General features: G+C 37.5%; 2 protein-coding genes across 7 annotated transcripts in view; one reads left to right on the top strand and one right to left on the bottom strand.

The window, feature by feature from the left end:
• Nucleotides 1-2,232: 2,232 nt before the first annotated feature.
• TRMT44 (tRNA methyltransferase 44 homolog) lies at nucleotides 2,233-18,227 on the bottom strand. 2 transcript variants are annotated; one of them, XM_053940421.1, is made up of 11 exons: nucleotides 17,730-18,227; nucleotides 16,018-16,135; nucleotides 14,950-15,169; nucleotides 13,702-13,770; nucleotides 11,419-11,526; nucleotides 9,963-10,034; nucleotides 7,216-7,322; nucleotides 6,384-6,567; nucleotides 5,506-5,710; nucleotides 4,335-4,451; nucleotides 2,233-2,525 (listed from the first exon to the last, which is right to left on the bottom strand). In XM_053940421.1, exons 1-11 carry the CDS (start codon nucleotides 18,130-18,132, stop codon nucleotides 2,293-2,295), a joined length of 1,836 nt encoding a protein of 611 aa, XP_053796396.1. In that variant the 5' UTR covers nucleotides 18,133-18,227; the 3' UTR covers nucleotides 2,233-2,292. The 2 variants fall into 2 exon arrangements, with proteins under 2 accessions (XP_053796396.1, XP_053796395.1); XM_053940420.1 differs by having other exon boundaries at nucleotides 5,320-5,710; nucleotides 17,730-18,196.
• ACOX3 (acyl-CoA oxidase 3, pristanoyl) overlaps nucleotides 18,203-25,455 on the top strand; it is a 31,801-nt gene continuing 24,548 nt past the window's right edge. Inside the window, exons 1-7 of one of the 5 annotated variants that reach the window (XM_053940414.1) lie at nucleotides 18,267-18,514; nucleotides 19,453-19,591; nucleotides 20,415-20,581; nucleotides 22,003-22,236; nucleotides 23,207-23,278; nucleotides 24,051-24,140; nucleotides 24,592-24,735. In XM_053940414.1, coding sequence (XP_053796389.1) covers nucleotides 20,426-20,581; nucleotides 22,003-22,236; nucleotides 23,207-23,278; nucleotides 24,051-24,140; nucleotides 24,592-24,735 — 696 coding nt within the window. In that variant the 5' untranslated portion in view covers nucleotides 18,267-18,514; nucleotides 19,453-19,591; nucleotides 20,415-20,425. Of the gene's footprint in view, nucleotides 18,226-18,266; nucleotides 18,515-19,452; nucleotides 19,600-20,414; nucleotides 20,582-22,002; nucleotides 22,237-23,206; nucleotides 23,279-24,050; nucleotides 24,141-24,591; nucleotides 24,736-25,455 lie in introns of those variants that run through there. The other 4 variants (XM_053940416.1, XM_053940417.1, XM_053940415.1 and 1 more) reach the window with 4 other exon arrangements.

Raw genomic sequence — 25,455 nt, 5'->3', positions numbered from 1 at the left:
ATCATCCTTTGATTACATTCAAGTTCACACAATTTCCTCTCTTTTCTCAACTCTTTCCCTCTCAATAGGCAAAACATTTTTCCAATTCTTACCACTGTAACTACTCTATCAGCTGTGTTCCCTTTCTGTGCTGTTCTGTTTCATAGGAGTTGCAGTTTCCCTGACTTATTCTATTCTTTCCCTTAGTCCAATAACAACATTCAATGTGCCCTTTAGTAGGCAATTCACCTCAGGGTATTTATTTTTTTTTTTTTTTCTGAAATGTGCAAGCTCTGTATTGTCTGTAACACAGCACTGATTAGAGCTGAACTCAGGATGTGATACCAAACACAACACTGCAAACCAGAACTATGGGAAAGGTTCAGAGCCCACAACAGCTCCTGGCACTGGTAGGTCAGGTACCTGTACTACTTAGCATATTGGATAACATGGCAAATGATCCATGAGCAAGATGCTGCTGCAATTATCAGGGTCATTGTGATCTAGCAAGTGCTGCTTCTTTCCAAATCAGAATAAAAATGCAAAAGGAAGAAAAATGCAAAGGAATAAATGAGAATATGCCACACCTCAGGCAGTTTTTTGGTCCTATCATGTCAAAGATTTAGAGCCTGTTTCATCTTCATGCAACGGACTGCACCCTACTGCTTGAAGTTAGGGTGGGTGGAACTGTTTTGAAAAGTGTTTCCAGTGTCACCTTTCATTTTTCCTGTTTGGTATTCAATTATTTCCTTCCTTTCTTCTCCAGATTCCCTGAGCTCTTACAGAGTCCTCACATGGCTTATTCACTCTTACCCCAAGATCTCACCTGCACTCACTTTCTGTGTCATTGCTCCCACCTCCACATTTCTTCTCTAGTAACTTTTTTCTGTAATTTTAATTTCTTCTCTAGTAACCTTTTCCTGTAATTTTAATCTTGCCCTTTCTTCAGTAGGTTTTTTGAAATCAAAGTATTGTCTCAGTAGATCAGTTTCCACACTATCAATGTACAAACTGGGCCAGTCACAACTTGTACAGCACATATTGAACTTTACAAGTACTTAACAGGTATGAACTATGACACCCATTCAATGACTGCCACTGAGTAGTAATTAGGTTCACTGGTAAGTTGACAGAATCATAGAATTGGTTAGATTGGAAAAGATCTTTAAGGTCATGAAGTCCAACCACTTACCCAGCACTGCCAAGTTCACCACCCTGTCCCTAAATGCCACACCTCCATGTCTTATAAACACCTCCAGGCATGGTGGAGTGATCCCACTCTTTCCCTGGGCAGCCTGTTACAATGCTTGACAAGTCTTTTGGTGATGTTTTTCCTAATATCCAATCTAAACCTCCCCTGGTGCAAACTGAAGCCATTTTCTTTTTACCTGTCATTGTTACTTGGGAGAAGAGAATGATCCCCACCTGACTATAATCTCCTTTCAGGTTGTAGAGAGTAATAAGAGCCCTCTGAGCTTCCTTTTCACCAGGCTAAAAAGCCCCAGTTCCCTGAATTGCTCCTCAAAGGACATGCTCTCTACATCCTTCATTAGCTTCATTATTCTTCGTAGGATGTGCATTTAAAAGTTAAACCTTTTCAAGAAAATTATAATCTACCAAAGATGCTAAAAGTTGCTCAAGGTGCTAAACATTCCTTTGTTATCTAATACATCATCCCCATCATCCCAATAGTATTAAATACATTTTCTACTTTTACTCCTTACTTTGAAAATAAGAAAAGGCCAGGTTGGATGAGGCTTTGAGGAATCTGACCTAGTGAAAGATGTCCCTACCCATGGCACAGGAGTTAGATGATGTTCCTGTGTACAAGGTCCCCAATCAGAGGCAGTAGCTTGAGCTGTTACTTTGTTGTTGCACCAAGTTTAAATTGTTTCAAGGATTAAGACATGTGAGACTGTGCTATGGGAATCCTAGAGCCAGGGAGTAAAGGAACCTTGTCTGACTGTGCGAGTGTGGGGGGCGTAGGGAGTCAAGCAGGGTAACTTTTGATCTGATTAAGGATCTTGAGGAGTTTCCCAGGAGATTAAGTTTTTAAGCTTTTCTACTTATACAAATGCATGCTAGACAAGCCAGGATAAATCAAAAAATATATATGTACTTTACCTATTCCCTGTTAATAAAAATATAAAGAATTAGAAATACAGGAGAACTTGTAAACCAGCTGCAAAATAAGATGCACAGAAATGAGGAAAATCCCTCCATTTTGTACAAATGTTCATGCACTAGGCAGTCTTAAAGTCAATCATAGATTCTGTTATGTACATAAACCTAAACAAAGGTTGCAACATTTTATTACTGTATATGCTTTTTCTTTTTAATCATCTGGGACTGCCTTAGCTCCTCAGTCCCATGGGCATATGGGCAAGCTTCAGAAGGCAAAGAACAACCATCAGGATGATGAATGAAAAACCAACAGAGGCGTGTTTTAAATGCTTCAGCTGAGAGGCGTCGTTTCACTTCAGGTTTAGTTTTACTTGGTGGTTTCTCTTTTCTCCAGTCACGAATATGAACTCTCCCATTTAGAACTAAGATTTAAAAACAAACAAAAATTCAGCTGTTAATAGACATCCATGGCAATTATAGTGGAAAAAACTGTAGTGAAATTCTGTAAATAAAAAACATTCTACAAATGGATCATTCAGGCAAAACCAGATGAGCCATTTGTACAGAAACAGAAAGAAGTACATAACAAACCAAGACAATGTAGACACAGTACGATTTCCCTGAGGGATGTTTTACTGGGATGCTGAATAGTTTGAGGCACCTTTGTGTCATCTATGTAGAGGTTTGTTCGTTCATTTTAAATATAGCAGTTGGGATCATTTAGACTAAAATCATCTGAACTTAGATTGTAAGTTCTAACAAAAGAAGATTCAGCTTCAAGAACTGTAATTTTTCCCATGTTTGTAACTTTATGATTCCACATTTAAAATGTGATTACCAGTGTCTTCTACTACTTTCACAATTCACTGACCAAAAACACACTGCACCGAGGAGATGACAAGTCTCATCCTTCACGTGAACCAACACTGAATTATCATTGGTTAATAAGGACTTAGCACTTTGGGTTTTTTAAATTCATTTGCTGTGTTAGGACCATAAACTGCACATGCACACACTTATGAATATCTGTCAACTCCTTAAATGAGTAAACAAATCAGATGAAAGGAAGTTAGCCAGAGAGGAAGAAAAAAACAGATGACAGCAGTGAAAATGAAGAGGGAAGAATCTGCCACTTTTAAGTTGCCATGCTCTATATTTTCATATTCTGCTTCAATCAAACCTTCTGTATCAGACGCTTGTAGCTTGGAATAGTTAACCAACACCATTCTGCATTCTGATAATTGCTATTCAGAAAGTAACAAGCTATTTCCAATGATAGGGAACCAAATTCAGACAGATATTAAACTCCATGTGACCAACTCTTTTTAATGGATAGTAATTCAGGAGGATTTTATCAGCAAAGTGTACACAAATATTTAGTGGATGCTAAACTTGCTTTAGTTGACCACTGGCAACAACAGGTTGCATACTCAGGATTACTTGCCATGGATTAGTTGAGCAGTATTTTACAGGAGACATAGAACTGTTAGGACGTAACACACTTGGAAATTTGAAGCAGCTGTAATACTGATAAAACCTTTAAGATCTCATATTACTGCAAAGCTACATTTTAGTTTTGCAAAACTTCACACTGACAAAAAAGCCCCAAACCAATTACACAAAGCACACTGTCACCACACATTACAATAGGAAAAAAAACCCCAAACCCAAAAAACGGCTATCAACAAACCCAGCCAGCCACAGAGACCTGCCACTGAGTTCCTTCTGCCATGCTACCACAAGCTACACAAACACAAGCTCTATAAACACATCAAGCCCCACAATTACAGATTCTTAAGGAGGCTAATTTTGTTTTATGTCAGCATTTACACTTTGGGGCTTGGTGAGGTCAGGCTAAGCCTCAGTTAAATGCTTTAGTAAAATTGCTCTGTATTTGACAGCCTCAAAACCATCAGTACTTCATAGGAAAAAACAAAAATAGAAGGTTAAAGAATAGCATCAAATCAGCCACTTAAACTAAAGGTTTGTCTTTTCAGATACAGTCAGTGTAGAATGTTTTGCTGATAGATGCTTTACCAATCTCATTCATAAGAGTTTTACTAACAATATCTTGGAGCAATGGGCACATGAAGAATATTCAGCTTTTCACAAAGATACAAAAAGCAGTTAAAAAACACCATAGTAATTATTCAGTTAACTTTAACCGTATATAGAGGAGATAAAATAAATAACTAAGGAGAAAAAAAAACCAAAATTCAAAACTCCTTTACCTTCAAATACTTGATGATTGTTCTTGAGTAGTGTCTGCAGGCCTCCATATTCACTTTTCAGCTTTTTTAAAATCTCTTTATCCAAGTGTTCTGCCACTTCTCTCAAGGAAAGGCTTTCTGCAATAAAAAAATGGTAGAATTATTAAAAACTTTTCTCTATAAAACCTTAACACAATTCAACTTCTATATAAGGTAATGATTATGAGAAGAATGTCAGAATTATCCACTAGCACTGCAGCAACTTTTTTCTCACATTATGATATATGGTATATATTTTATATGTATATTGTCTGTAAAACAGCAGCTTTCATGTTACAGGACTCAGGTCAGAATTTCCACAGTAAGACACACCTTTTATTTGCTCTGTTTTTTTTACAGTAGCATGTAACCCTCATTGCAATAAGCAGTGTTTATAAGCATGTAGTTCGAAGACTCAGTCAGTAACATATGGCAAACTACAAGGAGTAAATAATAAAAACAGATGGAAGAAAATGGAAAGATGATAGTGAGAACTGAATGCTTATACAATTAACAGCAGCTTAACATTCTTTTTGTTACTAAAACTAAACTAAAAATTCGTAATCATGTTGTAACCTAATGGCACTCTGAGGGACTTCTTACAAACTCTTACGGAATTACAGCTTGATAATAGAATATATTATAGTCTATAAAACATTATAGAATGATTATGTTAATATTTTAAACCATAATATTCTCCCCAAATAGGATAGAGTTGTGGGTTTAGTTGGGTTTTATTTTAATAAAAATCGATTCTATAACAGTATTTAAGCGTAAACCAGGAAAAAAACTCACACCAATTTCAAAATATTCTTCTATGTGCAATAAAACATAGTGGAAATAAAAGCACCTTTGATTGCAGCTGTATTGTTGTCAGTGTTCCCTAAAAATCTGTTCAAACATGTAAATTTGCTGGAAAAGTCATGTTCTACCAGCTAAAGATAGTGTAAAGGAAAGATAACTTCACCTCCTTGATTCCAGGTACTCATATTTCCACCCTGCTTATCAGAACATGATTTTTGAGGGGCTGCATTTAACAGCAAGTTCGCCACATTGAGAACCACTTCATCTACAAAATCCCGAGGGAGGGAAGCACAATTTCTGACTTGTTCTACTTTTTCCCTGGGTTGAAATCCAGGCATCCAAATTGTACCAGCTGTTTCAGTCTCATCTTCATGAGGTTCTGAGCCTGCTTCTTTGCACAGACCACCACAGTCATCTTCATGGTTAAATCCAACCCTTCTGTCCCACATGGCCACAGCACAGGTCTGACGACTGTTAATAAACTGTGTTATCTGCTTGTCAACCAGAGCATGTTCTGCAGCTGGATAGGTCCTGCTCTTCCCAATAAAGCTGACCTATTTTAGTAGAAACAAGTAAATCACTATCAGTGTCCTGTACTTAAAACACTCAGCCCCACAACCTCCACATGTTTATGCAGGTTTCTCACTACCTACAATAAAATCCAGTACCAAGCTCAGTAACACCTGAGGGGTTTTAATTCCAGTCTTTGAATATTGATGCTCCAGAAGAAATCCAGTAAACAAATCATAATCCATCATGCTTTACAATCACACAGCAAAAATATTTTCCTGACTCTCAGATTATTTAAAGTTGGATACCTCTTCCTACTCTGAAAACATTTCATTTTGCATTTCACTGGACAAGAAAAACCGCAAAATTAAGTACAAGTAAGTTAATTTAAGTAAATTAAATTAAGTAAGACAGGCAGCTAGAAAAATTAAGGCAAAAAGTAAGGTTTTTAAAGTTTTTCCATCATACAGAGTGACATAAGAGAAAATCATGAAAAATTTCATTTTTTCCTGTTTTAGGACTGTACCTATAATATTAAGAGTAGAATTTCCAAGATAACAATGAGTTTTTAATCTCTTTTCAGAGTATACTCTATCAAGTAATGAAGCTGACTACAGTCCTATCTTACAACAGTAACAATGAACAAACATCCATATGCTTCAAACAAAGCAGATTAAATAAAACAAAAGACAAAAGCCCTACAGAGGCCAAAATTACCCTTTTTGTTGATGGAATTCTAAGGCAATCTTCTTCCACACGAAAGCCACATACAAATCCAATTTGGGCAACAAAATCAAGATATTCTCTGTACTGAGTTTTCTTGCTTTGTCTTCTGCTGTATTTTCCATGGAAATCAAAGAAGCAGCATGGCAGCACAAAGTAGCAACATGAATAGGAAGACCTACAAGAAGGATAACAAACTGCTGAACAGTAAGTTATCTCAGAAAACACAAAAATTTAACAAACAATCTATCAGACAAAAGCAACAATGAAAATTTTTATTAAGCAACAGAGCTTCATGCAGTACTATTTATAACTTGCTCTTTCAGTTGAACTATTAGTTTAATCAAAAATACTATTTTACTAAGTATTTGATGCAGCAACCTATTTTGCCAACTTAGTTTTCAGAAGTGAAACTCTAAACTACTGTTGCTGGTTGTAAAGAGCACAACAGCTCAAGGGAAGGCAGAACAATATATCTGTATTTACAAGAAAAAAAAAAAAACCAGCAAAAAGAAACCAAACAGCTTCACATATAAGGAATAAAAAAGAGTTTTGGTTTTTGAATTTCAAAAGCAAAATGCTGCACTGAATTCTGTGAGAAAGTAAATACTGCATCTGTGCTTCTCCACAGAAAGAGAAACACTTTGTAAAAATAATCAACTTGCATCGAAAACAGCCAGTGTTACAAGAAAAACAGGTGTGGAACCAAAGCTGACAGTTTTTAATCAAGCCTACATAGGTAATTATGGGGGGATAGTTTGGTTTTTTTCTGCCTGTTTGTTTTTTTAATTCCTTCCATACCACTCCCCTCCATCTGCAAAAATACCTAGCTGCAATTACAGGTATCCATGGTGTTAACTCATCTGAATGGTTTCCTATGAGCCAGTCAGTATCTGGAAAGAGATGACTGTCACCTGGAATGATTGTAGCTTCCTAAAAAAACCGAACAACACAGTAAGTGAATCCTATTACAGTTTTTTTTAAAGCATTTCATTGAAAGCACTAAGCAATAATGTAAAGTAATACTAGCTGACAAATACAAGGTGAGCAAGCACCACAGACACCAATGTTTTCCTCAGTTAGCAATTTTTTATAGCTACAGAGAAGTAATTAAGCAACAAACACACCCACAAAACATGGGTCAGAAAAACAGTGGAATAACAACTCTGATTAAGATATATAGCATTTAAATATATATTTAATGTCACACACTAAATTATGATTTCTTGCCAATCTCCTTCTGTCACTTGTATGCCTGAAGTCAGTTTTTCAGAAAGGCACTTAATTTGCTGTCTTGCAGCCTGTAGGACTCACACAGCAACTAATCAGAACACAGCTTCATTATTATTTTCTCCTCCTTCACAGATGCTGCCCAAATCAAATCCTAGTATAAAGAACACCACTCTTCACATGCTATCGTTCACATATAGTAAAACAGTAACAAACAAAACTAACCCCAAATAAAACTAAGAGGATGAATTCTTCATACAGGTTAAATTCTAATGTTCTACACTGGCTATAATGTTTGTGCCTCACAAATACATCTCACTTTGAACTAAGTTCAGAACAGAAAGTACTGAAAGATGTTGACACTATGGAAATAGACACTCTTCCCTGAAAATGTGTATGAACACTAAAAATTATTAGGCAAATTTGAAAAAAGTTTTAGATTTGAATTTCCACAGTCCTTTAGGAAAAATTCTGAAAATTATGCCCATAATCTCTTTTTATATAGAAAAGATATGTTTTAAGAGCTTAAAATTCACATGTACATGCAAAGCAGTATCTGTACAGGAATTAAAGAATAAAATAAAACAAAACCCCTTATTAGGGAATTTCAGACTATCTTGGTTACTTTACAAATCCCTCTTAAGAATCAATATGGTGATTGTTCACTTAAAATTGTTCACTTTAAATACTACAGCTCATTTTTAGATATGTATGAACATTTCTAGATAATGAATGTAACAAGTTTTTTTTGCAGATAACTGGATGTTAAATTACCAAGCCTTTGGTAAGTGTTTTCTTAAGGCTGATTACACACGTTACTCATACTTTACATTTCATTTTGATCATTCAATTTAGGCATAGCATGAATTATCAGTGCCACACTGCCCATTTTGACAGCCACCCCTAATCAAATTTGTATTCACCATGTCTGACAGCAGTTTGGAAACACAGAGTGCCATCTGTTACATCCATTTAGGTTGTTAGAATTGTACTGAACCACACAGGTGGCAACATCTACTCTGCAACTCGTGCTGTAACTAAAGATCAAAACAAAATCAGCTTCAGGGGTAACAACAGGCTGTGAGCAGGTGCTTTTTCCTTCTGTGGCTCCTATAGCTACAGGAGCCTTGCAAAATCATTTCACCCTTCCTGTTCACGGTCTAACTCCTTCCAGCATAAATAATCACTTTCTTCAGCATATATTTTATTGTTTCTTTCTGGGCAGAAAAAGGAACATGGAACACAAAGATAAAGAGACAATGCTGTTCATCATGATTAGATGCGACTTAATACAGCACAAGAGGAATGATGGAGCACCACAGCTTGATGTTTTGGGTTGTTTGTTGAAGCTTTTCAGTAAGATCTGCTTGCAGACTGCAGTAAAGGAATATGGCAGTTTTGGCAACTTGTACCCAAAATGGCAGGGTGGCAAAGAGAAGGCTACACAACACTGAAATCTGTGACTTCCCATCTGTGAAAATTGATATTCTTTCCTAATTGAATGACTTAGCTACCTCATTGTTGAATGAACAATTCTTAATATGTTGAATGAACTTTAAACAACACTACTAGAGAATAACCACAGGTGGAAAATTATTTTACTATATTGGGAGCTGACAATTTTTGAGAACAGAGTAAGAAATTTTAGACCTGCAGAACAAAAAACCAGGAACACCTCACCTCCAAAGGGCAACTGCTGATTAGCACTACGCTTTAATGAGTATCAGATTATTAGACTTAATCAGTATCAGAATCAAAGAGAATGTTCCTGTGCTCAAATTGTTCATAAAAATGATAACATGAAACTTGAAATATAATCCCTTTTGCAGACTCATTTTCCTGTTCATTTTTGAAGGCTATTATTGCAATTATTTAGGTTGGCTCCTTTGAGGTTCAACAATTTTGCCCCCAAAACAGAAGATGGCACTACAAGGTCAGAATCAATTTCAAGTAATTATCCCAAATTATGAGTGGCTTTATTATCTTTTATGTACTAGTGGTGCAAATAAAGCTGCTTAATATTGATCATCTGGTAAAAAGAAAGCTTGTTTCATGGTGTGCATGTCTGTACATGCAGTAAGAAATCAAGCAAGTGGTTCTTGGCTGAGAAACAAACAAGTTGCAAATATGCAAGGGTACAATACAATATTTTTCTCATAATTCTCTTTACAACTTACTTCACCCCCAAGGGATATGGGTAGCATCATACCAAACCCATGGGTCCCTCTGGACAACTGTGTGTAACCCAGTATGCTTCCTTATACTTGCATCAATACAGCCTGAAACAATGAACAAATGAATAAATGTACATATCAGTAAAACTGACATACATTTGCATAATACCTCTAAATGTGTCTCTGGTCCATACATGTCCCATATTTTTCTTCTCCTCACATCAATTCCTCTGCCTGAATGCTGAAATATTTGAACAACAAAAATACTCAATTTAAGTACTACTTTTTTCAGAAATTTCAAATAGGTTCAGTAAATGTACATATTAACTTCAATTATTTTATTCATGCTAAAATTGAGACACATAACAAAAACCAGCTTCGCCATTTCAGCTGAATACTTTTATTCCCTTTTTCCCCTTTGAAATATGAAGGGAATAACTAGGAAACCTTAAGAATATATCTAGTTCAAAATTTTACCTGGGCACAGCTACAGAGACTGCTCTTGAAAATCTCTATCTCTACAAATGTAAAAGCAGAGGTGTTGATTTTTGGTTTGCTTTCACAAAGTGAGTACTACTGCAGTGCCCACAGGGCTCAAAGAAGAATGCTACTCTAAGCAGTCCTTAGTGGAGAACCACCTTTCAACTACTGAAACCCAAACACTTTTTCCCCGTCTGAATTAAAGGGAAGAGGAAATAGACTGGAAACTAAAGCAAGAAATGAAGAATGTGCAGTATTTGAAATTCACGAACCTTGTGCAGAGCTAACAAAAATCGATTACTAAAAAAAGTCTCATAAAACTCTCATACATGATTTTTTTGATAGTCAATGTTTGTCAGCAGTGAATGAATGACTGATTGAAAAATCCACATGGAAAAAACCAACAGCTTATGTTACACAAAAGTTTTCTGGCCACACAAGAATAGAAACCTTGTGCTAGGAGAACGTGGAACATTTCCCTATTCCCCCAATGACATCTCTTTATCTAATAAGAGATATTCATTGCTTCTATAAATTTCCCCATGTTCTCCCAAAAGTGGAAAATGCAATTTTCTGAAACAGACAGACCCAACTTCAATGGGTTTTGTTTAGTCTCACTGTTCTTTCAGAACAGTTTCTATTTCAGAAACTATGCCTCAACAAACTGAATTATGCTGTTGCCACAGTTTTACTGCAAAAAGTACAGTATGCTCTAATTCTAAGTAATTTTTTATTAAGAAATCTCAGGACTGCTTTCAAAGATATAGTAAATCATTTTATGACATCACAAGTAGAATTCAGTTTGGATAAAAATAAGTTCATGAACACATCTTGTGAGAGAGAACCGATATCAAAATTTCACATTCCTTTTCACATAACTAAAGGACTCCATTACCTTTTCCTCTTAGTTTCTTACCTCAGAAAAAATAGCCTTGAATTTAAATGAAATACACTAATTAAGATAAATAAATGAATGGTCTAATCCTCTGGTAGGATTTTCTGTTAGTAACTAGAGTAACAAAATCCTGTTTAGCAACATGAATTAATTTATTTTGGCTATTTGCATGCCAGATCAAAGGAAAGCATAACAAGAATGCCAACATCAATTAGTTTTCAATAATTATTTTAAAAAGCATTCTATTTACCCCTTCATTGTTTAGAATATGAACCAGCAAACCATTTCCACATCCAAGATCTACAAATGACTGTTTCTTGGTCAAACCTTTTTCTTTTCTCTCTTCTTCCCAAAGAATCTAAGACAAGAAAACAGAACATATTAGACTTCTGCTCTCGAGTTTCCTTATAAGAAACCATCAAAGATTATTGGAGATAAAAGAGGAAACCTGGAAATGCAGACTTGACAGAAAACATTCACTGCACTCACAGGTAAAATAAATTTAGAGGGAAAAAAAAAGAAAATCTAAAAAAAACCCAAAACAAAACAAATTAAAAAAACCCAAAACAGAAAACCACTGTTTATAGACTGAAACAAGAATTATTTTGCAAAATATCAATAGTTTTCTAAGTGCTAAGCACAGTCTCCACTCCATTTTGAGTCACTGGGAGTTGAAACTAATCATGGCTTTAAAACTCTGGGCTAGAATGAACCTAAATGTAAAATAAGTTGCTAAAACAATGGGTGCAAGAGAAGAACAGTGGAAAGCAAGGGAAATATCAAGTAAACTTCATCAGTGTCTCTGCAAGTAACACCACAGATGCATTTATATCCACTGTACTAAAGAAAGCATTGATGGCAGAGCTGAAAATAAACCTCAAAATATTCTTTATAATCACTTAGTGATATACTGGTACATGTAACATCCCTTTTACTGAACAAAGCAACAGTATTACCTAGCAAGTGAACTGCCTCAAATTCTACATCAGCTAAAGGACCCCAAAGCTTTTAGCCAAATTCTAGTCCCTGATCTGTACATAAGTAGGTCCTTTTACACAGATATACCATCCATAATTGATAAGTGGCTGTTTCTCTGCAGAGCATGAATTAACCTTGACCATTTTCCAACTCTTCTTCCTTCAATGAGAAGTTAGAGACCACATATTTATAACTCTGCATTCTGATTTTTCACTATGACTACTAAAAATCTTGAAGAGTATTTAACTATGAAAATAAGGATTTGTAACATTGTCAGTTTTGCTAGAGGGAAAGAAGATGAAGATAAAAAGTCTGCTTATCTCATGGATTATGTTTTTAGATTTACCAATCACTGGATTTTTGCACTCCAGGCAGTATCCCAGAAATCCCTAATTACCTCCTTCACAGATCCTACCTATCCTCTAATTCCTGCAGGATTTTTCACAACACAACAGCTATGTCCTTGGCCATGCCCCTGGACAGTGGGTGGTCTCAATATGATTGGAAAATAAAATGAGGTCACATGCAGATGCCATAAACCCATAAAAACTTAACACTGGACATACTTTTTCTTAGAAAATCACCTGTGTAATGTACTTCTAAACAATGACTTTCATACACTATCAAATAGATACCTGAACATTTTGGAGGCTAGGTTATTAATAATATACTTTAAGTTTCCATTTACCTAAGCTGCATATTGAATGACTAATGACTTTGTGAAAACTACTGCTATATTAGCCAAAACATAATCACTGTAAACCAACATTCACACATATAAAAATGCTATCACTCCAGAAATTTCTTGTGGCTACAACTACATTCCTAATTTTCAACACTGAATCTTAAGGTGGTGGTAAAAATTGTAAAGATGAATCTATTACATAGCTCTTTCCACAAGTATCTGAAGTTAAACATTAAATAAGAAAATAAATTAGTCCTCAGTGAGTACTGTAAATGAGCAAACTTACTCAGGAATACTGATTTATGTAAGATGCTACAAGTATAGTTCAATATAGACATCCTCTTATCACACCCTGGATGGCAAACAAAAATATTTATGTACCTGCCTTTTAAAAACTTGAAATTTCTAAGAACTGAGGTGGCAGAACTTTCATAGAATCTTAAGTAGGTAGATGCTTGAGAAAACTGCACCAATCATTTAGCTGCACTTCTACCAACTGCAGTTAACCTTATGACACTTGAAGATGGGATTTGAGCTGAAATTTTATCAAGGCACAGCAGTGAAAAACTAAGTTTTTATTTGTTCATAGTACAAAATGAAAAAGTAATAGAAAAATTTAAAAAACAATCTATTCTAATATGCAACTGATCCATCTTATCACTTCTACATTAGTGCTTTTGGCTTTCTCACTTAGAAATAAATAAATCTTGTGTATGTAAATAATAAATTTCTTGTGACAGAAAACTGCAAATCTTCATCATATCTCCATGAAGAAGTTTTTGTTTAACTCTAAAATTATTTTCTTTAGAGAGGTTCTATTATTAGGAAATATAACCTTACAGTATATTATTAGATAAAGCAGTTCCCTACCAGCAAATAAGTGGCAATGGCAACGTCTTCATAAACAAATTTCTCAGGATCTGTCACTTCAGGCCACACCTTCAGGAAAAAAGAATAGAATGAAAAATAGATAAAAATTTGTTTTCTGCATCATCTGAAATAACCACAAAAATGCTCAGACACAGCAATTTGGACACGTATTCACTTCAGTAGGTTTCTGGACTTCACAGATTTTGCATTTTAACCTCATTAAAATATACCCAGAGAATATAAAGACTGTTTGATTTAACCAAATAATAAAATTTCTAAGAACATTTTGGCTCCACATGTGCAGGTCACAAGTAAACAGCTCCATCTGTTCTGTAACAGACCATGTATCTTTTGCTTAACTTTCTCATGAGAAAAAAATCTTATCTATACCACTGCAACATTGAAAACATGAACATTTGTAAATTTCTTTTCACAATGAACACAGAATTATCCTGGCACAATACAACATGAAGAATAAAAATCTGAAGTAGGAAGACAGAAAGTGCAAGTATTATTCCCCAGTGTTACTTTGTAAATGAAGAATTGAAACAAAGACTAAAAAGGTCAACACCAGCAATTCTACTGCAGAACTCAAGACTGAATTGTTGCCTTACACAGGAGAGAAGAATTAAGAGTTTTGGGTATCTTCCTGTTAGTACAGAAATATTAACAGTAAAACATTTTCACTGTATGTTTTACAAAAGCATTTACCATTTTTTTTTGTTTGCAGCTAGAGCCAAGTCTGCAAGATTACAGAAATTATTCATACAGCACTCTGTTGCTCTTTAGGATCTCCAGGATAAGAAAAAAAGAATTACAACATTGCTCCTCTAACTCAAACACATATTAAGATAGGTTAAATCTTAACCTCCAAAGACTTTGGAGAAGGAGGTGTTTTATTTATGCCTTCTAAAATGCGGATGACTATTTATTCCACTGACCTACTGCTTCCTTTTTATCACAAGTGATACATCCTGGAAAATGCCTAACTCCTCCAAATACTCATTGTGAATTTGGCTCTAAATCCTGCTTTTCCAATTAAGTTCTTCCAAGTACTGAACTGTTTTATTCTCTATATATACCAGAAAAGCCCCCCCCAAAACACAAACCCAAAAAACATACATTATAACTAAATTGCTTCTTTTATTAAAAAAAAAAATAATTTATTGAAAGAAGCAGCTTCATTACACAAAGTAAAAAAAAAAAAAAAAGGAAGGATAGTATTACTGCGTTTACTGCTAAACTTACCTTTACCATCTCTTTGTACTTTTCTTTGAGGTCCTGATAAACCTTGCTGTATTTTGCTACTGAAATGAGTGAGAGTGTACTTTTAAACTCACTAGGCTTTTGCTCCACAGACCATTTAGCCAGTTTGGACAAAAGTTCATTTCCAAGCCATGCTAGTTTGGGGTACACAATTCCATCTGAAAACCAATCTTCTGGAAATGGAGCTACAACAGATACAGACCTTAAAAACAAACAAGCAAGCAAACGAATAACTTAGTATAAATACAGCATTTCATCATTTCAGCTATCTCAAGGACAGAGAAAACAAGGATGAAGTGGAGAAAACCAGCAGATCAGAGATATAAAACTAGACTGAAGAATAAGTAAATACATAGAGAAACAAAAGGAAAATAAACCACTGAAGTTACTGAATAATGGAACAGTTTCACCTGAATTTTGTTAGCTCATTATCTCTCAATTCAAACATTGTATATAAGAGTCCATGCTGCATTTAACACAATAAATGAGGACTCCGATATGATGAGCAATCTGATTTCACAAGATAGCCAAACACTAAACAGAGAAAGCCAACTTTTGAAATTTCTGAAAAATAACAGGCAAAATTAAGAGAAAAATATATCCATTGTCACAACTCGTTATTTCATCATCTCTAACTTTATTCAGCTTTTATTAGAGCATCCCAGATGCTCAGGACCAAACTGAATGGTCTACATTTCAGTGACTAAAGTTCAGTCATTTACAGCAACTCAGGTTTGACCCTCACCCTTACTAACACCCACAGACCCTTTCTAACAGGCACTGCTATCCTCGTGATCAGAAGAGGCTTATTTTTTCTAGGCCACACATGGGTATAGTCAATGTTCACATTCAAAGGTTTGTTTTACACTATTCTGGGTATTGTAGATGTTTCTTTTTAGAGAACACTATGCACTCATATCACATCACTACTGTAACTTACTAATCAAGCAGAAAATTACAAAATCTAAACTGCCTACATACCAATACTAAACCATTGTGTGACTCCTGCAGTAATTTACTGCTTGCTTCCTCTCTCACTCCCATACTTACCATTCCTCATCTTTTATGTGTTTAAGTTGAATTTGATAAATATTGCACTTTTTAACCTGGTATTTTCCTTCACTGTTTTCCTCCAACGGCAGAAAGGTCACAGTTCCATTGTAAACATCTGAAAAGATATGCAAATAAGGGTTTATTATTCCATGGTGCAACCCACCCTGGTTAGACCCAAAATGAACTTCTGCCTGCAAACCAGCGAGGCAAGATCTAAGACAATAGAGACAGGATCAAAATGCCAGGAATAGATCTGTTTCTTAGTGTTCCTGACATCTGAAACTACCAGATGATTTGAATTCTCCAAATTTAGCATTCTATGGCATGATGTTTCCAAAATATCTAGGGCTGACCAGGACTACTCATTTTCATCACACCTAACTACTTTAGTAAAGACTAAACAATAAGATTTTTCTAGTATACGACTGCTGTTTTTCCATATCCCACAGCAAATCCACAGTCCTGGGAAGCAGGTGTATATGCAGCATTACTTCCTCAAAAAACTAAAAAATCTTTTTAGCTATTGCTTACCCAGGGCAGTTTTTTCACAATAACTTACTAAGTTCTCAGTTTTGAAACTGGTTTTTGAATTACCATCAAAACAAACGTTCTTGCAAGTAGAAATGCTATACTGGCTACATAATCAATTTTCAATAGGCTCCAAAATTTTCTGAATTAGGCAAGAAAAAATTAATTAGCAGTAGAGCAAATGTTAAATCTTGCTATCTTGTCCCATCCTTAGCAATTCCACCTCTAACATTTTTTAATTGTAAAAAAAAATAATTTTAAAATCTCCTAGGCTTTTTCTTAGAGATACGTTCTACAGATGCAGTTCAGAGCATCTTCTCTTAGCATCAAAAGTAAATCAAAACTACAACATATACTATTTTTCTTGAAGGCACCAGGTAAGAATCACAGGCCTCAAGAACATCCCAAGTGTGTCCCATAAATTACTATCTGAATTGTAAATTGAGTTGTTTCTGGAATTCTGATCCTTTCCAAAACACTACTATTAGTATTTAATCTGTATCAACATTTTTTCCAAAATTTATCTTAGAAATTGTGTCAAGTTCTACCCCATGTAAGTTTCTTTATATTAGCAGGATTTATTGGAGCATATTACCATCATACAGTGTAAAAAAATATCACAAAGCAAAACAAAACCAAAACAAAAACCAAACAAAACCAAAAAAAAAAAAAAAAAAAAAAAAAAATCACCCAAACCCAACAACAGAAGATAAAACCCAAGTTGAGCGTCTTTCTTAAACAATAATAAGCATTATGAAAGTTGATACAAACATTTCTACTTGGCCAGGCAGGTGCCACAGCTGCTTACTCTCTTCAGTAATTCCGCATTTCCAAACACTACAGTCACTCCTGCCAAGCCCGTCATTAGGGCTGCGCTACGAGCAGTGCTTGTGCGAGGGCAGTGCACTCGTGAGTGTACAGGAGCTCCTGAGTGCCACAGCTCTTTTATTTCAACTGCCGTATTCATGTATTTCAACTGCTGAAATGTCAATGATTCCTGACACAACAACGCATAGTAAAAATCAACCCTAAGCACACGATCGGGACAAAAGTCCCACAAAAACGGCATTTCTCTCATCTAGGAGACAATCTCTGAGGGGACAGGTCCGCGACAGCCCCGGCCCCTCACAGCTGCGCTCCGGGCCCGGCCCCCCGCCGCCCTCAGCGCCGTCTCCGCTCACCTTGCACCACCAGCTCCCGGGCCGGGGGCGCGGCGGGGCGGCCCCGGGGCAGCAGCGTCCTCAGCACGGCGCGGAGCTCGCCGGGCCCGCCCCAGCCCGTGAGGGGCGGCGGCAGAGGCAGCTGGCCCCGCACCTCCCTCCAGAGCCGGCCCAGCTCCGCGGCCCCCGCCGCTCGCCCCTCCTGCCCGCCGCCGCCCCCGCCTGCCCCCGCGGTGGCGAAGGATGGCGGTATCTCCCCGCTCTCGGCCAGCGGCACCGTCCCCTCCGCCTGGAGAGCGGCGCCGCTCAGCCGCCTGTTGGCCACCTGCGGCTTCTCCAGCCACACGCGCACGGCCGCCCAGAAGCCGCGGGGCAGCGCGGCGCCGCCGGGGTCCCGCACGGCCGCCGTCCCCACCGGCCCCATCCACCGCCCGCTGCCGCCGCGCTGCGCTAGGAGGCGGAGCGCGTCGCAGGCTGCTCCCGTCAGTTCCCGAGGCGGAGACGGAGGCGGCCGCAGGTACGTACCGGGTTCCCTGGTCCTGGCCTGCGGCTCTGAGGCTTCAGGTGACGCAAGAGACCGCTGCGGTGCCGTCCTGCGGCTTAAAACACGGGGAGCCGCCAGCTCCCAGCAGGGCGTGAGGCTGGAGGATCGTCACCGCATGTGCTGCTCTGTCTGGGGAAGGTCTGTGCTGCTGTGACAGCGGGCGCAGAACAGCTGCCCGAAAACGCCTCTAGAGAGCAAACTCCAGACCGGGACGGCTGACTGGCACCGCACAGTCAGCCCGGCCGATCAGGGAGACATCTCGGTACGCCTTTTTTAGCAAATAATATTATGTAGTCTGGTTATGCCGTGCCTGAGCAGAAGCCATGTCCCCCGCGAATTCGGGCCGCTCGAGCAGCGGCTGTGCGATGAACCCGCCCAGAAGCGGTTCGTGCCCTGCCCGGGGTTGTCCTGCTCTGGGCCACTGCCAGCAGCAGATTGCTCGGAAATGCAGAGCCGCTAGAAAATAAAATAAAACACTGGTTATATCATCTCTTGGCCATAAGGGCACAGTATCGTTATTCTTGACAACTACCAAGTGTCCGAGCTATGTCATTATTAAGATAGTTGAAGGTAGTACCCTGCAAACTGTCCTTTGCCCTCGTGATTTGTGACCCGTTTTTGGTGAATTACTAGCAGGAGTACTTTCCACGGAAAAAGGTTTCCAACTCAACATTTCGCAATGAAACTGCAGCAGTTCTTTGCAAATTGAAAATAATGTGTTTTTTACTTCCACCTTCACACACGTTTCAAAATTTCAGAGCAAGGCTGAAATTAACACTGAAGTTATTCTTGAGGGCAGCCCATTGTTGCTTTCCTATTGTTTTGATTTCTTAGTTAGTTTTGAAACTGTTGACTTGGAAACAAATTATATTAAAATATTGCATGAAGTCAGAGAATTTGTAATATATTTTAAGTACAGAATGTTTTTTTCATGAACACTTAGGTTTTCTCATTTGGGTAATATCACTGATTTGCAATGTGAATAAAGTTATATGCAATAGCTGCAATATTACAGTGTAATTTTTTTTCTCTTTTCTGAGTGAAAAGCTGCCTGATTTACCTATCTAACTGCTGTCTGATTTACCTATTTTCCAATTACAAGTGTAGTATCTGTTTATTTGGCTGGAGGTTGAAACACTTTCTCAATATCTTTTTTTTTTCTTTTTTTTTTAATTTTCTCTTTCCAACCCTGTTGCTCAGTACTGGAGCTGCATCTTCCTAGAACTGATTTGGAGGTCACATGCAGAAATACTATCCTGCTGTTCCCTTCTACTATGTTTGTACTGTTCAGAACTGGAGCAGGACCTCCATAAAAGGATAAGGTTGAAAGAAAAGAGAGGTATCAAGGTGATGAGGGGAAAAACGGGATGGAAAAAGCAGACTGCTGAAGGAGTTCCTGTTTCATTATGTTCAAAGTCTATAGTGAGCCCTTGGCCAGCCCTGGGCCAGGATATCTTACCTATAGCTTTGAGTTGCTCCTTTCAGCCAGTGCTGTTAAATCGTGGCCAGCTTCTGCTGCCCTGGCGATGGGTTCTGCGCCCTCCAGGCACAGCAGAGATCTCTGCCGTGTGTGGTGGCAGGGATCCCTGCGGGTGCCGTGAGCAGCACAGGGCTCTCCAACACCAGCTTCTGGAAAAAGCAGAGGATCAGCCTCTAATTCTTTGGGCCAGGCTTTAATGAAAAGCAAAAGTCTCCTTTCCTGAAGCAGTCCAGTTCTGCCTACTGACAGGGAAATCCTGCAGGGTCTGTGCAGTTTTGTAATGCTGTTGCCTGACCCATAGATGCACACAAAGTTGCCAGCAGACTTAATCCATTTGTTGTTTAAGACCTGGTACTTTCTCACCTGGGTCTTTTATCAACCCCTTTCTTAATACACAATATGGTGATAACCAGTGGTGTCCCTGCTTCATATTTAGCTCATATTTTAATAACAAAGATGATGTAATTCATTTACATTGGATCAAAGGCATTTTGTGGTACATTGTATCAAGCCAGTTGAATTAGAAAAAGGGAAGGGCAAGCTTTTAGTTGCCTCTGCAGTGCTGTACTCATACATTTAAACAAGTCTATGGATTTAATTAACACTAAATTTCTTTTTATAATTAAAAGATAGACATATGTGGTGCTTCAGTTTGTGTTTTATCTTTTCTTGTTTGCTGCAGTTTAGCTAACAATGAATCAGAAAGAAATGACTGGCAACCAAAATTCTTGGGATAATTTGCTAGCAGATTTCCCTAAAGGCCCACTTTCCAGGTATCGTAAGAAAGCGTCCTTCAACTGGAAGGAGATGGCAGTGTTCATAGATGGTGAAGATAATATCCAGCTGAAGGTAAACTTTGCAAGAATTGTAAACATGTTTTAATTGTGGAGGTATTAGTAGAAGTATTTTTCTTAAAGGGACTATAGTTTATAATACTCTGTAAACATGGAACATGAAGAAATTTGATTTGCGCAGCGAATTTTCAGAACAGAGCTGAATATTTAAGCAATCTACTCTGCTGTCTCATAAGACTCATTTAATTACTGAACATCAGTAGAGGGGAGACCAGCACGTGCATTTCAGAACTAGAGTGTTAATTTCAAACTGAGAAATAACTATATTCTACCATATTTCTTTACTGTTTGCATTAAATCATAGATCACATGGTTTTGCAAGGTATTTGTGCAGGGCTAAGTTCAAGCCACTGTCAAACAGTATTTCTGTCTTATTTTGACCTAATTTCCTGCAATGTTCTGTGCTTGCATTAATGTTTATGTGGCATTGCAATTGGAGATTAGCATGTGAACCTTGCTGAAAGCTAACCCTACCAAGAAAAGAGATTAACTGTAGCATAAGAGATGGTGTGGAAGTTCATGACTTGGAGATATAGGAGGAGAAAGAACTAGCTTTCTGAAGGTGTAAATTTACATAGATTTAAGTAATCTTGAATCTTCACCATAATTGTAAAAATCCTAGCAGGTAGATCAGAGAAATCAAAAAGGCCTGGTTCTGCATCTGACTGGTATGTGTTAGTGCAGAGGAAAACAACCTGTTCTGTGTCTGAAGGAGTTTCAAAGCTGTGTGGGCATGAAGAGTTGTTTACACAGAGAAAAGGAATGACCTACCTTTTCCTTTCAAAGGAAAGCATAGGAAGTCTGGGTTTCTTCCTTCTTATGTGAAAGACAGTTAAGAAGATGTGGATATCTTGAAGACACAGGTTTGGGATTAAAAAACTGACATAATATATTACCTAATACAAGAAGGATCCAAAATACAACATTAAAAGATGCATATCCCCACATTGATGGGCTGCATATGATGGTTCCACTAAATTGAGCCTTTTTTTACCTTCATCTGGGAACAGAGCAGTTGTGATAGCTTAATGGTTTTACCATCATGGCATATTTCTAACAATGTAAGCCATGGAGTTGAACCTTTATCCTCAGTCTGAGGGACTTTTGCCCCTTAGATTCTGCCAGCAGCTTCATGTATTCAGATAGTGAAGCTGCTACACAAAACAGGAAAGTTTTGCCTGTTCTAGTAGATCCAGAGTGAATAACTTCATGGTGAAGGAGATATCATAAAATTTAGCTGCATGAGCTGTATATATGACAGATAATTTAAATATCTTTCTTAATTCTCTGGAATTTTTGCTTTTTAAGTTTGTAGCTTCCAGCAAATAATAGTAGTTTGTGACTCCAGAAGAAAGTTAACTGGTTTTCTTAATGCTTTTAAGTTAATATTCTCATGTCAGTTTTTTCCTCTCCAAGAACAGAATCTTCACTGCTTTGGAAAATGATCCTCTCTTTGCACATCATCCTGGAGAAGATTTGTGCCGTGAGAAATATCAGGAGCTGACCTTCCTGCGCTGTAAAAGGCTCTTTGAGTATGAATTTCTCACGCCACAAGAGATCATGGAGAACCCGTTTAGGTTTTTTAATATGGTGCTCTGTCTAGGAATGTATGATTGGTCTCTATGTCTCCAGTTTTCCTTACATTGTAATGTAAGTACAGTTCAAGGGCTATAGTGGTGTACATTTGAATTTAAGTAACTTCTAGTACCATAATTCTGTTGCTTTATGCCTATTTTATTAAAACTTGATCTTTTCCTCATCCTTTCTTTTCGAAAATAGTATTAAATGTTTAGAAGGGTCAGAGAGCTGTGGATAATTTTTGTTGTTAAACCCCTGTCTCCACTGGAACCCCACTTGGAAAGTAAAGGTGAAACAGTACAGACAGAGACACAGAAAACATTTTTGATGCTTTCTTTTGTTTACTCCTCTACCTTCTCTCTAGGGCAGCCAAAGAACTTGGTTGTTGGTGGCTATGTGTTTGGTTAAGAATTGCAAGTGTCAGAAACTTACCTGCTTGAGCCCCAGTGTCTTAATGAAGGACATAATCCAAAAATTTCTCACTGACATCAGTGGCTGAATTCTGTTAATCAGTTGTTTCCCAGATGGGTCTCTCACAAAGAATGCTCAGCATAGCTGGTCAAATATGATCAGTTTAATTAATTAATTATTACTATTCACATAGCTGGGGAGCATCTGGGAGTTAGAGTTTTGTTGTGTGAATGTCCATGTAGGAAAACTGAAGGTAGCTTTCAAATCAGCATTCTTATTTGATCCTGAAGCAGCTACCTTCAGTTCCCAATCTGCAGTAAAATGAACTAAAATAGTCTTTAAGTTTTCCTTTGCTCAAGGACACTAAGGACATCACTAAGGACAAGTGGAAAGTATTTCTAAGCATTTGCAATGAAGGCTTGAAGAGGTTAGAGCTGGGACAAGTTCAGTCATCTATGAAGGGGCCTTGACAAGATCAAATCCTGACTTACCTCCCCCAGCTATAGTCTAATTATAGTTTATTGTGCAGACCACTTTCCCTGGTCTCTTTACTGGACACTGTTAAAAGTCATGTGCAGTTTGTGCTTTTCATCACAGGGCACTGATTTCATTCATTATTTTGTTTTTACAGACATTTGCAGGTCCAATTATGAGTGCTTCTAAGAGATTTGCACACATTTTGAAACAAACCTATAGGATGGAGGTAATTTTTTTTCTAATAATTTGTGAGTAATGGACAGTGTTAGACCTGTGTTTGCGCTATTTGCAGTTTTGTGTTATTTCTGATCTCTTTACATACCTAGGTACTTATAAATAGCAAAAGAAAATACCATGGAGCAGACTCAAGCACTGAGCTCTAACTGTCCTCCCTACTAGCTCATAAACCACTTCCTGGATATGTTTTAGACTGTCCAAGTTAACATGCCGACAAAATTTGGGAACTTCTCCCAAAAGGCAATATAGATGACATTACACCAGTTCAGGCTCTATCCAGAGTCCTTTAAGAGTATCCTGCTAGGATACTCTTAACCTTGACATGTTGCCATAAAAATTCCATTCTAATGCTATAAAATGGAAAATAATAGTGTCTTAATGCCAAAGAAATGCCACATGGAGTTTGGTGCGGACTTGGGACCAAGTACTCTGCAGAATAAATACAGCCTGTCTGATACAGAAGGTGCCAATCCTAAACATTTTGTCCAGTCTGGGCTGTGTGGGCAGCATTCACTGTTTGGCCAGACCCTCTGATTTTGAGTGCACTTGAACTGAGCCTTGTGTTTCTTTTGTTGCTCTTTATAGCTTCCTGTTTTGTTTGTTTTTTTGGGTTTTTTTTTGGTTTTTGGTGGTTGGTTTTTTGTTTTTTTTTTTTGCCAAGTTACTCTCCAATAGCTGAATTTGAAATAATTTGAAAGTCTTGCAGTTTCAATTAATGTAACAAAGGGGTCTTGAACTGTGCCCTCTATCTCCTTATTTAGATTTTTGGATGTTTTGCTCTGACTGAACTCAGCCACGGAACTAACACCAAAGGCTTACGGACTACAGCCACGTTTGATCCCAGCACTCAGGTTAGTCCATTGTCAACCAGGCTTCCTTTCCATACAAAACTGTGTAAGAAGGAGTTGGTCCTTGCATAGGCTTCAGCTCTCACAGCTGAAACAACTCTCTCAGTTCTTTACTTGAACTCACAGCTCAGTTTAGCCTAAGATCTAGGAAATGCTTCCTAGTCCATTAATCTGCTTTTCTTATTTATAACTGCTTAAATGAGCAATAAAAAAAGCTGAGTTTCAGGCTTTACAATGAGGTAATGAGCTTTTTGAACTCTAATTTTTTTCCTTACTAAATGTGTTCTCTCCAAAGTTGAACACAATAAGAGATCTCAGGTGCTGGAATGCAGTACAGAATAAAATCCTGGCATTTAATGAATGTTTTCAGAACATTGCCAGGGTGATGAAAAAAAAACAGCTGTGACCTGATTTTTATTATTTATATAATTTTCTGTTTCTTTCCTGACTACAGGAATTTGTCATCAATACACCTGACTTTGAAGCTGCAAAGTTCTGGGTTGGTAATATGGGGAAACATGCCACACATGCAGTTTTATATGCCCAGCTCTATACTCCTGATGGACAGTGCCAAGGATTACATTCCTTTATTGTACAGGTAGGGTAGAAATATTGTTAATAATTTTATTCTTTTGGGGAAGAGTGGGTTCAAATTAAAGACTTTGTTATGCTGTTATTTATACCTGACCAGCAGATCCTTTATTTAATACCTTCACAGTTTATTGGAGTTGTAAGCAGGATACTTCTTTTAAATGTTCACTGATTTTATGAAGGTTGTAGAGCTGGTTTTATACTGTCAGTTTTCTGCAAAAAACTTCTGAAAATACAAAAGAGCTGAAAAGTCTCCAGATGATCATGGTACTTACATAGTTAGAACTTATCTGTGTCATATGAAGTGCTGAAAGTCTTGCACAGGACTTAAGATGATTTATGTCTGCCAATGCTTCGGGCTGATCTGCATGAAATCTGAAAACTTCTACCACAGAAATCATTTTATAAAATTAAAGGCATCAGAAAATATGTTGGTGCAATAGACAACTTGTACATGGTCAAATGGACTAGACTAATTGCAGACTGAATAAAGTTTATTACAGAATTGTAGTATCTCAAAGCTGATTGTGACATAAAAATTCCATTGGTTTCTGCTTTGTCTGTGTACACCTGAAGGAGGTTTCAGTGCTAGTCTGATGAGAGCAGTCATCAGTGTTAAGGGATATTTAAAACAGTGATGTAATTAGTGTCATCTTCCAAAGTAAAGTATCTATGTCTCGAATGAGAGGATGCATAAATACAAGTTATATGCAGGATTATGTGCTTA

This window comes from Vidua chalybeata, chromosome 4, assembly GCF_026979565.1.
Source record: "Vidua chalybeata isolate OUT-0048 chromosome 4, bVidCha1 merged haplotype, whole genome shotgun sequence".
Taxonomy (NCBI): Eukaryota; Metazoa; Chordata; class Aves; order Passeriformes; family Viduidae; genus Vidua; species Vidua chalybeata.
The sequence above is the reverse complement of the archived record's forward strand: the minus strand, read 5'-3'. Positions and strand labels throughout refer to the sequence as shown.

Coding starts and splice junctions, on each gene's coding strand:
- TRMT44 (XM_053940420.1), bottom strand. CDS start 18,132: ATGGGGCCGGTGGGGACGGCGGCCGTGCGGGACCCCGGCGGCGCCGCG. Junction 16,136..17,729: donor CCGGGAGCTGGTGGTGCAAG/GTGAGCGGAGAC, acceptor ATATCTTTTCAG/ATGTTTACAATGGAACTGTG. Junction 13,771..14,949: donor AGTACAAAGAGATGGTAAAG/GTAAGTTTAGCA, acceptor TTTTTCCTGAAG/GTGTGGCCTGAAGTGACAGA.